The following is a 14,620-nucleotide window of genomic DNA, read 5'->3' as shown; positions in this document are numbered from 1 at the left end:
CTCCAGAATTACAAAGGTTGCTTAAACAAATGGTTTTATGCTGTCAAGCAGCTTTAAGCATCCTAAATTTATACGAGCAGGAAAGCCTTTCTAAAGTAGCTCCATGATCTAAGTCACAAGTGTCCCACTGAAATTAAAGGGACTTGTCCTCTTTATTATCTTAGCATAAGATAGACAGGAGTTTAAGCAAATCTTGCACCAGTCCTGGAAAAAAAATGGAAAAAACCTTACAACTGTACTTCCAGTGATTGCACTTTTATTTCCTTGGAACCATGTTAGTGTATCTTTGTTTAAAATTCACAGTACAAAAACACGGCATATCTGAAAAGGCAAACTCATACTATCCAAGTGCGCTACAGATGCTGTGTTCATTATTCTACTCTGTATGGCTGTGTGCATTCTTTAAAACTATTCATGCTTTTCTGAACTATAAGAAGCAGTAAGCTCACTCAAAAAACAAAGCTCTTGTAAATAGGTTCTTCAGCAGGAAGAATTCCACTTGTTTTCTTTACTCCTTTCTTATGAAGTTTCTGAAGTGTATATACATGTTAATTACAGTGTCAACAAAAATGTAGTTTACATTTCTTAGCTGCTTACTTTAGTAAGACTTTTTCAAAGCAAATTATCAATATTTGTGTTTTAAAAATCTATATAGTATAGAATCTTTGTAGAACTGTAAAATGGTTCACACTTTCATTATGAACAGCAGCTCTGAGCAAGTCTTTGATGAAATATAAACCAATTTTTCTAAAAAGTTTCCACATAATAAGTACTTTCTAGGTGATATTTAGTAGTTACACTGTTGCATGTCTGTAAGTAAAAAACAACTTGTTTGTAGTCCATATTTTGCTTCTCATAATAGAATTTTAGCAATATTTAATTTTAATGAAAGTAATAAACCAGCATTAGTTGGTAGGACACAAGTAATTTAATCTTGAATACACAGTAACAAATACACAAATGTATCTACCTAAGATTTGGTTTCACCTTTTCATCTACCTCATCTGGAATACCATCATTAACATGTCGGACAACCAAGTTATACGGCTCCTCCTCTGCTGTCTCTTCATCTGATTTCTGCTCCTCCTCAAAAGCCCATTTGGAACGTTTGTTTCCCGTGGAGGAGACAGGAGAATGTTCTGCATCTAAATCGTCAGGGATGCTGTCAAAATTAGCTTCTGCTAGACACTTATGGCACAGTCTGTAGCGTCTTGTTCCTTGCTGAACAACACATCCTGTTAGGTCAGTTACGTGACGCTTGCATTTTCTGCAGATCAGTTTACCAGCTTGATGTATCTAAAGAGATTTAAAATTTGAAAATGTCAGTGTTCATCGAAAAGCAGATTTTTAAAGTTTATTTGGTTTTTTTAGAAAAAGAAAATTCACTGAATCATTCTAAAAGATGAAATTAAAAATATAATTTGCCAATTTAAATAATGAATAATTAAAATTGATGTGCAGCTAGGAAGCTTTTCTGGTATTAGTTCTGGAAATGACTGAACAGCTGGTACCAATGACATCTTGCGGTTTTTTCCTAGGCTGAATCTCCGGCTGAAATGGCGTACCGTTTGGAAGTGGTTACGTAAATGCTCTAGTCGGGTGAACCTTTTCCCACACGCTTCGCATGGGTACGGCCGCTCCCCTGTGTGACACCGAAGATGTCGCTTCAGGTCTGCGCGTCGTTTCACCGTGTGCGTACAGAAGGGGCATTTGAATCGCATCCGAGGTAAGTCATCTGTTACAGAGAAATACAGGTAAAATGTCAAATATCAGTAGTCTTTCTTTATGTAGTAGTTTGATTATTTTTCAGCTTAAATAAGCAGCAGTTCATTTTTCCTCTGGTCTGTCACTAAATAGGAAAAATCCCAAAATATAATCCCCCAAACCCAGTATTTCTTATTGAATGTGTAAAACGGGCGTATTCTTTCTTACTCAGGGTATTTCTTAGACACACAGATGATCATAAACACATAGCTACAATATATAGTCATCATATTTGCCTCTTCCATCAGCTAATACTTCATAGCTTTGACATTTATAATCTCTATGTAATATACTAGGATGCCCAAAGTCTTCAAAATATGCAACTATAATAAAATATAGGTACATTAGTTTCCAAAGGAATACACATAAGAATACACCTGTCAGCTTTATTCCACCATCTCAGGCACATGCTGTCAGACCATCAAGAGTTTAGCTGTTTTATGGAGTGTGGCCACACCCTCATGAAGTTTGGGCTGGTTTGAACCTTAAGGGAAATGCAGCGTCCCGCCAATGGTAGGACCTTCTCTCATGAAGGACTTGGGTCTATCTATTACTGCCAGGTATTGGAGACATTACAAGAGCAATTCAGTCCTTCAGGTCCCCCAGTCAATTACAGCTCTTGAGGCTTCATTAAACTCCACTTGGGTCCAAATAATCTGGCATATATTGTTTTAACTTCACAGAATACCTGAACCAAGCTCTCTGATTCTAATGGTCATGCCCTGTTCTGGCTTCAAAGTCTCTCATTCTGTTAGGCACTATAATTGAATAGATCAAGAAAATAATCTCCCGCTCTAGGCATCATTTTGGTTTTCATGCAGCCATACAAATTCTCTCCGAAAGATCATCTGAATTCTTCCAAATAAAGACAAACTTTGCAAAACGCTATGTATTTTTTACCTTCGTTCCAACTACTCATTACACCTAAAATCGTGGGCATTGAGGTATACAGTTCCTCTGCTTTTAATTCCATGAACTCGGGAGTTCTTGAAAGTTCTTGTTCTAGCTGAGCAACAGACCACCTCTTAGGTATCACTTCTGATTCATGATTATATCCGTAATCATCGTGATCAACATCATTCTCAGCATCATATTCAACCTCCTCTCTAACCCGAGAGATGTGGCTGGAATCTGATGCGCTGCAGCCTCCGCTGGCCCGCTCAGCTTTCGTCGATTTACACTGCACGAAATCACGGGTCTGTGACAGCCCGAGGTGCTTTCGGCGCCTTCTCGTTGAGCCTTGTTTTCTGCCTCTTTTCGATAGCTGTGTTTCTGCCCGCTGAAGAATTACCTGTGAGGACAGATAGCTGCCGTAACCACTCCAGGAATTTTCATTCACCGTATTAGTCTTTTCGTCTGGAATGGAATAGGAACGCCTGGGGTTGCTCTTTGCTTTCCTTCTTGACCGATAAAGAGATGGGTGGGCAGGTTCACTGTTTGTACTTTTGGCCGAAAGACTGAGGTAATGATCCTTTTCCTTTTCATTAATATCAAGTGAGGACTTAATGAATGTCTTACAGACATTAAGAATATCTGTCATCTGCAGATAGCTAGCAGCTGACATTACTTCGATCACATTTTGACCAGTTAAAGACAATATGCCTGAATACACGAAGTCCAGGATAACCATAAATGTCTCTGGAGAGAAGACCTCAAAAGTGGCTGTCGTCGGCTGACTCGCCTCCTTCGAGCTCTGCGAAAGGAGCATTTTGAAATAGCCGCTGCTGGCAAACAGCACATTGCGATGTGCTTTAAAGACCTTTCCCTCCACCAGGATATTGCAGTCACAGAACAAGTCTTGCTTCCGTTGTTCGTTCAGTTGCTCGAGGAGGTGAAACTGGTGGGAAGAAATCTCCATTCCACTCAGGGAGTAATGGCGAGTCTTGCTCTAAAGTGAAAAGCAAGTATAATCATGACAATCTAAACCAATGCTGCTGAATCCTATTTAAAGAGATGAGCTCTGTTTTTAAAGCCAAGAACATCGTGCACGTTATCACATTCCCAGTACATCTCCAAACTCCTGCAGCCCCTACCCTGCATAAGAACATGAGAGAAGAAACTTAACAACTCTGAAAGAGGTGAAAAGATGCCTCAGCAGGATTACTGCATATCCTAGAAGAGTTAAGATTACATCGACGACGACGTGAGTGGTTCACAGACTGAGGAAAAGAACTCGGCCCTCCTGCTGTGGGGAGTGCCACGGGTGACCAGAAAGTCCGCCCTAGCCACGGCCCTGAAGGCGGCAGAGCCCCGGCGGCCGCAGCCCTCCCGGCCCGGGCTCCCCCGGCATTGGCGGAGGCCGCCGTCACTCACCCGCACGCCCGTCCGAATTGGTCGCTCGACCATGGGGAGCCCGGGACGCCCGACGGCGCCGGACCCGCCCGCCAAAGCGCGGAGGCGCCTCCTGGCTTCGCGGGCGGCCGCCCCCGCTCCCGCCGCGGGGACCGCGGCACCGGCGCCCGCCAGCGCTCCGGCCGGCTGCGCGCTCCCCTCCGAGGGAACGAGCCGGGCCGGGCCGGGCCGGGCGTGCAGCCCGCAGCTGCCCGCGTTAGCGGAGCCCGGCTGCCGCTCCGCCGGCTCCCCGGGAGCTCCCCGCCACGCTGCCGCCGCCCGGTGCCGGGCGCCCGGCATGGCCCGAGCCGCCCCCGCCCCAGCTGCCCGCAGCCTCCCCGCGCTGGCAGCGCCCCAGCCGCCCCCTTGCGCGGCCCCTCTCGCCGCGCACCCGCCGCCCGCTCCTACTCCCGCGCAGCCCTTTGTTGCCGCGCCTGGCTCCTCGCAGCCGCGCCCGGGGCTGCAAATGGCGCCCGCGTAGGTCTCTCCCCAGCGCCGTGCAGCCCGAGTAACGATCGGCTCCGAGGGGCAGCTGCCAGCGGGCCGCCGCTCACGGGCCCCGCGCCCTCGGAGACTGCGGGGCCCGGGGCGTCGCTCGCAGCATCCCGCTCCTAGCCGCCTCCAGCCCCGACGCCCGGTCCGACCTATCGGTGTACAGCACAACCGCCACTTACCGGCTGGGTCCTGCGGGCGGCTGCCGCTGAGCCGAGAGGAGCGGGCGGTGGATGCGGGGTCCCCGGCCCCGCGTCGGGGCTCGCGGTGGCTGAAGGCGACGCGCTGGTCCCGCAGCCCCGAGCCCTGGAAGCCCGAACGTGAGAGAAACAAAAGGTATTTGCTGACGTGGGCGTTGGACAGAGACGCCCGAGGGCTGGGGACACAATTAAAGGGGCAACGCACCGATTGCAGGCGCAGCCCAGCGGCTTCCGCTGCCTGATCGCCCTGTACTCGGGGCGGCTCGCCTCTTCCCACACCCACATGCTGCCCGGGAGGCCCACTATCTTACGGCAGACAATGCATCGCTATTGTTAAAGGCCAGTCTAGGTATCTTTGTATGTGGAAGGCGCCACCTGAATGGGAAATATCTGTAGTTCGTGGCGTTGGATATATTGTATTACTCAATATAGCAACGTTTTCATAACAGGAAAGTTTTGTATTCAAATAATGGAGACAATCCCAAACCAAAGTACTGCAAGTGGGAGTGCAATACTACAGATTGTCCTTTTTTTTCCCTTCTGTGTGGAAAAAAAATCAAATCGGGATGCCTTTTAGAAGACAAGACACTTTCAATCTTGTGCCTGTTAGAAGATGAGACACTTTGAATCTTCTTCCTTGAGATCATTGAATAAATTTGAGAAGCTCTGCAGGTCATCTGGTACAGTCTCCTCCTGAAAGCAGGCTCAGTTAGAACATGGTAAAAGAACAGTTCCCATTTTCACAGTAAAAAGTGTCAGGTTGGAGTGTGGCAGAGAACTTCATTAGCGTTTAATTTAGTATAACAGCTAAACCAAGATACAGAAATCCTTTTCCTTCCACTCCTCCCCGATTTTCCTTACAAAATTTGCTATTTTGTGTTGCTCCTATGTTTAAAATTCTTGATGCTCCAAATAAGACACCTCTCTGTGTTTCAAGAGTTAAATATGATGAAAGGTTATGTTAACTCCAGTACGAAAGGGGTTTTTTTAAGTTAAATAGTATAGAAAATATTTCGTAAATAAATGGTGTTATAAGCTTTTCTTAGTGGCTTATCAAATTATTCCCGTCACTCAACAGACATACAGACTGTTGATACAGATTTATACCTAACGGGAAAAGTACATTGCAAGTCTGGAGGCAAGGACTGGATGATTATAAGATCCTCTTCTTCAAAATTCAACCTTCTGGCCAGAATTAGAGAAATTTTTTTCTATTTCATTCTTGTACATGTTACCTTCCAACTAATAATAACCTTCTAATTGACTTCTGACTTCTCTGAGATGTTCCAGAAAAATCAAGAAGCAAGTGTTGGAATACCTATACTAGAATACTGAACTACTCTTACAAATTCTGCTGTACTTATTCATGTAGAAATAATAAAAGGAATACAGAATTAACTATTTGGACTCTTTATGGATTATAATTTACATTTCTCTACTTTATGAATGGTTAGAAGTGCCCAGTGCCAGCTTGACCAGATCACAGATACTGGCCTCAGCAGTCCACTGAAGTAGTTCCTCATGAATTTGTGAACTCATTAAATAAATCCTAAACACATGTGCTTAATTCCAGTCTGACTGCTGCTATCTTTAGCTTCAAAGCTTTGACTAAAATAAAATTTTTAAAAAGCCTTTTTTAAAGATAAATTCAACTAAACAAGTTTAGTTTAGCTGTAATTCTCACTTAACACAAATCTTGACTCTGCTAGCCCTCAGCAGTTAAGGTTTTAGGTAGACATTCAGCATTGTTATGCTGACAGATGCTAATGATCGTCAGAGGGGGATCCTGGGATCCCGGCCGTCATTGATTCAGCTGTAGCCAGATGGCAAGTCAGGCATTGTTCAGCTAAATCAAGGTCCATTTAAATAATAAATGGGGCTGAAGATTGTGGTACTAGCCCCTGTGTAGGCTACCTGAAGTTCAAAGCCAAGTATTTCTGCAGACTAAGAGACTAAAATATAAGAAAGGTAGACATTGGCATGGCTAGATAATGGGGTAACATGACAGTGACCAGATGCTTCAGGGAAGAAATGTAGTATATTCCATAATTTCATATCCAACAGAAATTTCTTTTTTTCTAAGTTATCCCTGAAAATTTGAAAGGGATCCCAAAATCCTGGAGGATGGAGTATTTCTTCTGGAGAGCCAGGAGTAAAGGAAGGATGATACATGTAGCAGTCAGTGTCAGTCCTCCGCTAGAGAACTGTGGGCGTACAGATATTTTCAAAGCTCACACTAAATCAACATTTTTGCTTTTTTTTTTGTCTCAGTTCTTTAGAACTGGAATAGAATATATACTAAAAGGTTGGAAAGGGAGATTCATTCTGAGGTTGTTTTTTGGGGTCTGCTTTTTTTTTATTATTAATCTTGGAAAAAAAACCCAGTTGAACCTTTAAGATAAGGATAAGTGTCATTTTTTCGGACAGTAAATACAGAAGTTTAGATAATTTAATGGAAAACAAAAAAATGGGATATGATGTGAAAGAGAAAAACTAATCAAGTATCACACAAGTCACAGGTTTATGTGGCAGGTAGAATTCTGTAAGAAGTATCTGAAAAGGGGGAAAGAAATGTTTTTTAATTCAGTGTTTCAGCCTTTGAAAGGATGGCAAGATAGTTGTCAGAAAATAAGGATAGTTAAAGGTGAGACACTAAACAGAGGATGATGAATCTATGTCTTCACTCTTGACTGTGGTTTTGTAAACGCAACAATAACACAAGCCAAGCAAAGAGGCAGACTTTGTGTGACAAAGGAGAGAAAAGGAAAAAGACACTAGGATTGCACAGAAAGTAGAGGTATACAAGAGGAATGTCTCTTGAAGTGGACATCCCTCCAGTGTTAGATGAAACAGGGAATGGAAAAGCAAATGACAAGAGAATGATGTATTGGAAACCAGTGAATAATCAAAACATGCATTAAGAAGTAGTATTTAAGAGCATTCAAAGCAACATGAAGAAGATGAAAGAAGTACAAGCAAAAAATAATTAAAAAAAAAAAGCAAAAACCAATCTGAGAGGAATCAGAACTGTTGGTCATAGGGGAGCTGTGAATGTCTCTCTCTAGTCCCACCTCCCACAAGAAGGCGGCCAGTACCAAGATCAGATCAGCCGTGGCTTTGTCTAACCAAGTTCGAACACTTCTAAGGACAACCATCTGAGGCTGCGTTCTGAACAGCCTGTTCCAATGCTGCACTACAATTAAACCTCTCAGACTGCGATTTGGATGTACAGAGACAGGACAGAAACAATCTGAATGGATCAATATTAGCAGAATTCAGTACAGTTCTATACAGCCGTCTCTAGCATTTAAAGATAAAATCAAGTCCTACTCGTGTCCTGGCAAAGTTCGAAAAGCAACACATTCAAATCAGTTATTGTCAGGTAAATTAAATTCTGTGGGAACAACCCTGTATGGTCTTTGCTTTCCTCCCCGAAAGGAACGAAAATGTTACTTCTGCTAATGAGTGGTATGTGATCCTAACAGGAGCATGAAGCAGACAGTCATCAGAGGCAATGCAAGGAGATGAAAAGAAAACAAATAGGATTACTTTCATTTAGAGAAAAACAAGCAAAATACATGACTGGCTATGTAAAATGAAGGACGTAGAAAATATAAGGCACTTAACATTTATCTTGTCTTGCAATACAAAAATAAGGGAACAACAACTGAAATTAAAGCAACAAATGATAACCTTTTCAAAAATACAAAACATAATTGACCTGTGGGAATTGCAGTCTTGAGCTAAAACTCCAAGCTTAATAAGATACTTTAAAAATGACTACAGATATCTAGTTATGCTAATGAGAATAACAATAACGCATAAAAACAGTAAAAACCCTTGTTTGCCAGGCATATCAACAATTAATCTGCCTATATTTAAAAAGTAAATGTCTTCATACGGATAGATTGTTCCATTGGCCCATTTATAGCCACTTCACATCTTTTTCTGAAGCATCTGGTCCTCAGTATTCTTAGATTTACGGTATCTAATTAGATTGAGTATTGATCCAAAAATCCCTTTGCTTCTAAAAACGCCCCCAAGTCTACAGAAACACTTAATAGTCTCACCTTTACAGTTGGCAGTTAAGATTTCAGGCCTAGAGTGATTATTTTCCCCTCCCCTTAATCCATCCCCAAACACACACACAGACTAATCCCAGCCACTTTGTATTCTGGGACAGCAGGCACCAATACCTAGAATTTATTGTGCATACTGTTTAATGTAAAGGGAAGCGGAAAAATCTATTAAATTGGATTTCGGCAAGCATTTTCTCTTGAAATTTGATCAAAGTCATTCCATATTCTTTTATATATTTCTTTGTTCTATATTTGATTTAGTTAAGGTTGCTCAGGAATATTTCTCAGCCATTTAATAATATGCATGTTAGGAGTAATAAGCTCCAAGAAATTAACCAGCTGTTTTCACATCATGTCCATTTTGTGGACTGCTGACCAAAGTGTAACATAAAATCGAGGCAAGTGTAAGTCTTGTTTGGAAAAGATGTTTTCACATGGGTCATCAGCAAGTTTTGTAAGTTCCCCCTTCCGCCCCCCTCCCCAGGTCTAAGGCAATGGATGATAATTTTTGTAGGAGCAGTAAAATACCACTCCTCGACTCCGCAGAACATACAAGCAGGCCGCTTCTTGACAGCGCTGCACCTCTGAGGGGAAGGGCACTTAATGCCTACACTGTGAACTTAGTAGGAAGCGCTCGAGCTGTCATGTAAGAGACCCGTAGGCTGGCCATCTGCAGCCTGGAATGAAAATGCTGCACTCTGTGGTAATGATGATACTAATAAGGCTATACAGTTTTTACACAAATAAAAATAAAATAGTGACTTTTTAGCTGTCCCTGGGAAAGAGATTATATAGTATATATATGGGATTGCTCTGTAATTAATCCCGGGTTTCAGCCAAACATGCTTACAAAGTTGTAAAAAAGAAAAAAATTAAAGTTTTCTAAGCCTGTACCCACTGAGTTCAATGATCACAGGATGAAGACTGTATTAATACTCAGGTCTGTCCAAGTAAATGCAGAGTAAAAGCACCCCAGGAGCATGCTTCTGCTCCTCTCCTGTTTACAGTGCTGGTTAAGATAAACTCACTAAGTAACAAAAAGTGGCTTATTTTGTTAGAGAAGTAAACTTTCTTCACCATTAGTCATCTCATCTCTTGTAGTCCAACTGTAGGTAAAATTACACAAATATGATGTCTAGACCTTCCAGTACATCTTGTTCTCATTGGCATATAGTACAGACTGAAAAAGGTCAAAGTATACTCTCTTGGTGACCGAATGACTTCGGGAATATATAAATTGATAATGACTCCATCTTAAAACTCATCAGTTTAAATTGAGTACAGGTCAATACAAACAAGAGCAGTCAATGGTTTCAGATGGAAAATCTCATCAGTTCTCTTTCTAATGATATAGTATATATACTGTACAAATTGTTCTGCCACTGTTATTGGCAAGTAAAACGGGGGATGAAGAGGGAAAACAACAGCTAAAGTAACCTTGTAAGGATTGTTTCCTTCACGTTGGCATGGAGAAGCTGACACTGCCACTGGCAATGCTGTGGATACAGGGCTACCAGTCATGTCATTCTGGCACTTTTGAGGTTTAAAAAAAAAGAGAGTATTTTACTAGTGCTTATTAAAACATACCCCAGTCTGTGTTCCCAATTTTCAGAATGAGTAAGACATCTACGGGCATCAATTAAGGATCCATATTTGTAATCATTTTATCTCTGATGTGTTGACTAGGACTAGCATTCATGTGTTTATTTTCTTGTAAAGAAATAGGTCTTGAATGAATGATCTGCTAAAGGTTCTCCTTATTCTAATAAGTTTTACAAGAAAGTGCTTTTCCAGACAGATGTGCTAAAACATTTTTATATGCTTTTTCTTAATTAGCTACCTTTTTTCTTTATCATAATATGAAGACTTCATGAAATTTCGTGGAAGATTATCTTCATTTCTGAATACTGAAGAGAGGTTTTCTTTATATTCTGGTGTGTGGGGTATTTATACTTTGTTTACCACCAGATGATATTACATATAAAACCCACATCTCTACAAGTTTAAAAAGTGGGCAATTTACAGTGCTGTGTGACCTTTTTTTTTTTTGTTTTGTTTCAAAGTGTTTAGAGCTCACTCCCTTGAAAGAGGTTTTGAGACGTGACCCATTGTTTACTATAAAAAGTTATCCATGTAGTACTTCAGTTTCCTTGTTCATCCAGTATTTCATTTAAGGATGGATTCTTTCTCATGAAGCAAAGTACGGGTATTCTGATAACTCAGAATGAACTCAATGGCATGTCCATAAATACATGCAAGTCTGGACCTGTTCAAAAGAAACCAGTATGTCTCTGTACGGTAACAACAGGCTGGTGGAGGGCTCATGATCAAGACAGTACATTTTCCCTCTTACATGGAATTCCTAATTCTTGTCTTGCAACTACCTAATATTTGGTTTTACTTCCTTTTCGTCTGCTTCATCCTCACTGTCATCAACTTGCTGAATGACCAAGTCGGTTGACCCATCCTCCACAATCTCCACATCAGATCTGTTGTCTTCCCCATAGTGCCACCTGGAATCCTTATCCCCATCTTGTGGAAATTCAAGGGGTGCTTCAGCCTCCAAGTCAATGCGAATACTGTCTATACCAGCTTCGGCCAAACACTCATTACAGAGTCTGTAACGTCTTGTCCCCTCTTGGACCACTTGTCCTGTTAGCTCAGTCACGTGGCGTTTACACTTTCTGCAGATAGGCTTACAAGCCTGATGAATCTGGGAAAATTGAAATGAATAAATTTGATAATGGATCCACAAAGAAGTGTTTTTTAAGATGACAAAAAGTAGGGCTGAAGTAGCGTCAAATGGTAGCGTTAACTCATTTCGAGAGACAGTCATCAAACATTAAAAATTAAACCATTGCAGGCACTGTAATTGCCCACTTAAGCTCTATTACAGGACTTGCATAGAGCAGTACCTTTGCGAGCCATCAATTAACAAAGAAATTCATCCCCTTTCATACAAATTATGCTTCAAATCAACTTCAGCAAAAACAGATTAATTTTCTATTACCTCTTCTTTTAAGGGAATCAATATATCAACCAGATACACTTGTACTGTGTTTAATTATGCTGAGGCAGATTTACACATTAAACAAATCATGCAGTTACTAAAAATACATACTGTTCGAAAATGGCTACTTAGGTGATCTAGCCTGCTAAATCTTTTCCCACATGCCTCACAAGGGTAAGGGCGCTCTCCTGTATGACAGCGAAGATGACGCTTTAGGTCTGCTTTTCTTTTCACCACATGAGTGCAGAATGGGCACTTGAACCTCATCCTGGGCAGATCATCTGTTAGAAAATAATGTGATTAAAAAAAATAAATTAAGTCATAACATGTCTAGTCATTGAATGCTCTAGAAAAATGCATTCTGTGCAAAATAGCAAATCACTTTTATTAAAAAAAAAAATTATCATAGGTCTTTTCAAGCACGAAGATCTTGTGTTTTCCTGTAAATTACACAGGAGTGCAACAAAGGAAAAGGAGTGGACCATTAGCTATATTAAAATGAGCTTAAAAATATCCCAAAAGATCATGACTTAAATTTGCAAGATGAAGCTGTATAGAGACGCTAAAGATTATGTATTTTGCAAGGCTAGTTTTAATAAACCAGGTACTTCAATCGTTCACAATTAATAAAAAATAAGAGTTAAACTTTCCAGACTTACATTTCTGGACAATACAGATGTATTTTTGGCAATTGTACACTCGTTGAGTAAGGCGCATTTTCTCACGGACAGAACAGACAATTCACAGACGACTGTGCACCCACAGCATTAAAACCAACTCTTACCTTCAGCCCAGCTTCCCATGACACCTAGGATTGAGGGCATGCTCGCGTACTGCTCGTCTGCTTTTGAAGACTTTGATTTACTAGAAGAACGAGGTGATTCATGCTCCTGCTGTGACACAGCCAAGCTCCTCGGTATCACGTCAGACCCTTGGCCATACTGGTATCCCACGTGAGGAGATTCAACTTCTGATTCAATCTGAACTTGCTCCTCAGATTGGGCAATATGGCCAGCGGGCTCGGCAGCCCTGTCCTCCAGTTTGCTTGATTTATAGTGAGGAATGTCAGAAGGTTGCTGCAGTCCCAGGTGCCGGGATTTCTTTATGGAATCCTGCCTTTGCTCGTGTTTGGACAGCTGTTGCTGGGCATTTCTTTGAGAAGTCGGATAGTAGCTGAAATTGCTCCAAGCGTTTCCACCCATCATACATGTCCCTTGATCTGGACTTAAGTGCGAATGCGGGGGGCTGCTTTCTGCCCTCCAGCCAGCGTTGTACAAGCAGGATCGGTCCACGCCGTTTGAATTTACATCTTTATCTGACAGACTGAAGTAGCGATCCTTCTCCTTCTCGCTGATGTCCAGCGATGACTTAATGAACGTTTTACACACACTGATAACATCGGTCATCTGCAGATAGCTAGCAGCCGACATGACTTCGATGACATTCTGGCCAGTGAGAGACAGTTTGCCTGAATACACAAAATCTAGAATAACTGTAAATGTGTCAGGAGAAAATGCCTGGAAAGTGGCTGTCGTCGGCTGACTCGCCTCCTTCGAGCTCTGCGAAAGGAGCATTTTGAAATAGCCGCTGCTGGCAAACAGCACATTGCGATGTGCTTTAAAGACCTTTCCCTCCACCAGGATATTGCAGTCACAGAATAAGTCTTGCCTGCGCTGCTCATTTAGTTGCTGCAAGAGGTGAAACTGGTGAGAAGAAATCTCCATTCCAGAAAAGATGAAATGAAGCGTCCCTCTAAAAAATAAAGAAAATAATTAGACTCTCGACTTCAGCGTCGTCCAACTGAGCCAAAGATGCCAGACCTAATTTTACAGATATCTTTACAAATCATCTTATTTATTTAAATCTATAAATACATTTAAATTACAATATGCACAACCATGCATTCTTTTTCCAAGAAGAAAAGTGTGATGAAAAAGCCAAATAAACCAGTACACATTATTTGGCAGGGACGTGTGTGCTAGGAGCATCTCCTTCCCAAGGATGCGGGATAGGATGTGCGCAACCCGCTGGCAGCTGCACAGCCTTCAGACATTCTCCAACGAGACAAGGAGCCCTCCAGCAGCTGCGGTGGAGGACCGTGTCCGTGCCTTGAGCCGACGTTACCGCATCGCCGCGGTCCGGCCGGGCTCGGACCTTCGCCGCCCAAGGGACGCGGCGGCAGAGCCCCGGCGGCCGCAGCCCTCCCGGCCCGGGCTCCCCCGGCATTGGCGGAGGCCGCCGTCACTCACCCGCACGCCCGTCCGAATTGGTCGCTCGACCATGGGGAGCCCGGGACGCCCGACGGCGCCGGACCCGCCCGCCAAAGCGCGGAGGCGCCTCCTGGCTTCGCGGGCGGCCGCCCCCGCTCCCGCCGCGGGGACCGCGGCACCAGCGCCCGCCAGCGCTCCGGCCGGCTGCGCGCTCCCCTCCGAGGGAACGAGCCGGGCCGGGCCGGGCCGGGCGTGCAGCCCGCAGCTGCCCGCGTTAGCGGAGCCCGGCTGCCGCTCCGCCGGCTCCCCGGGAGCTCCCCGCCACGCTGCCGCCGCCCGGTGCCGGGCGCCCGGCATTGCCCGAGCCGCCCCCGCCCCAGCTGCCCGCAGCCTCCCCGCGCTGGCAGCGCCCCAGCCGCCCCCTTGCGCGGCCCCTCTCGCCGCGCACCCGCCGCCCGCTCCTACTCCCGCGCAGCCCTTTGTTGCCGCGCCTGGCTCCTCACAGCCGCGCCCGGGGCTGCAAATGGCGCCCGC

At 43.6% G+C, this 14,620-nt stretch overlaps 2 protein-coding genes across 2 annotated transcripts; both read right to left on the bottom strand.

Moving 5' to 3' along the window:
• Positions 1–28: 28 nt before the first annotated feature.
• Positions 29–4,916, bottom strand: LOC142092803 (zinc finger and BTB domain-containing protein 8A-like). The gene is made up of 4 exons (XM_075173270.1): positions 4,770–4,916; positions 2,665–3,652; positions 1,566–1,735; positions 29–1,296 (listed from the first exon to the last, which is right to left on the bottom strand). Exons 2-4 carry the CDS (start codon positions 3,620–3,622, stop codon positions 967–969), a joined length of 1,458 nt encoding a protein of 485 aa, XP_075029371.1. The 5' UTR covers positions 3,623–3,652; positions 4,770–4,916; the 3' UTR covers positions 29–966.
• A 6,008-nt stretch (positions 4,917–10,924) lies between these two features.
• On the bottom strand, positions 10,925–13,623 carry ZBTB8A (zinc finger and BTB domain containing 8A). The gene is made up of 3 exons (XM_075173395.1): positions 12,661–13,623; positions 11,988–12,157; positions 10,925–11,579 (listed from the first exon to the last, which is right to left on the bottom strand). Exons 1-3 carry the CDS (start codon positions 13,598–13,600, stop codon positions 11,247–11,249), a joined length of 1,443 nt encoding a protein of 480 aa, XP_075029496.1. The 5' UTR covers positions 13,601–13,623; the 3' UTR covers positions 10,925–11,246.
• Positions 13,624–14,620: the final 997 nt, after the last annotated feature.

The sequence above is a fragment of the Calonectris borealis genome, chromosome 25, assembly GCF_964195595.1.
Source record: "Calonectris borealis chromosome 25, bCalBor7.hap1.2, whole genome shotgun sequence".
NCBI classification, from domain to species: Eukaryota; Metazoa; Chordata; class Aves; order Procellariiformes; family Procellariidae; genus Calonectris; species Calonectris borealis.
The sequence above is the reverse complement of the archived record's forward strand: the minus strand, read 5'-3'. Positions and strand labels throughout refer to the sequence as shown.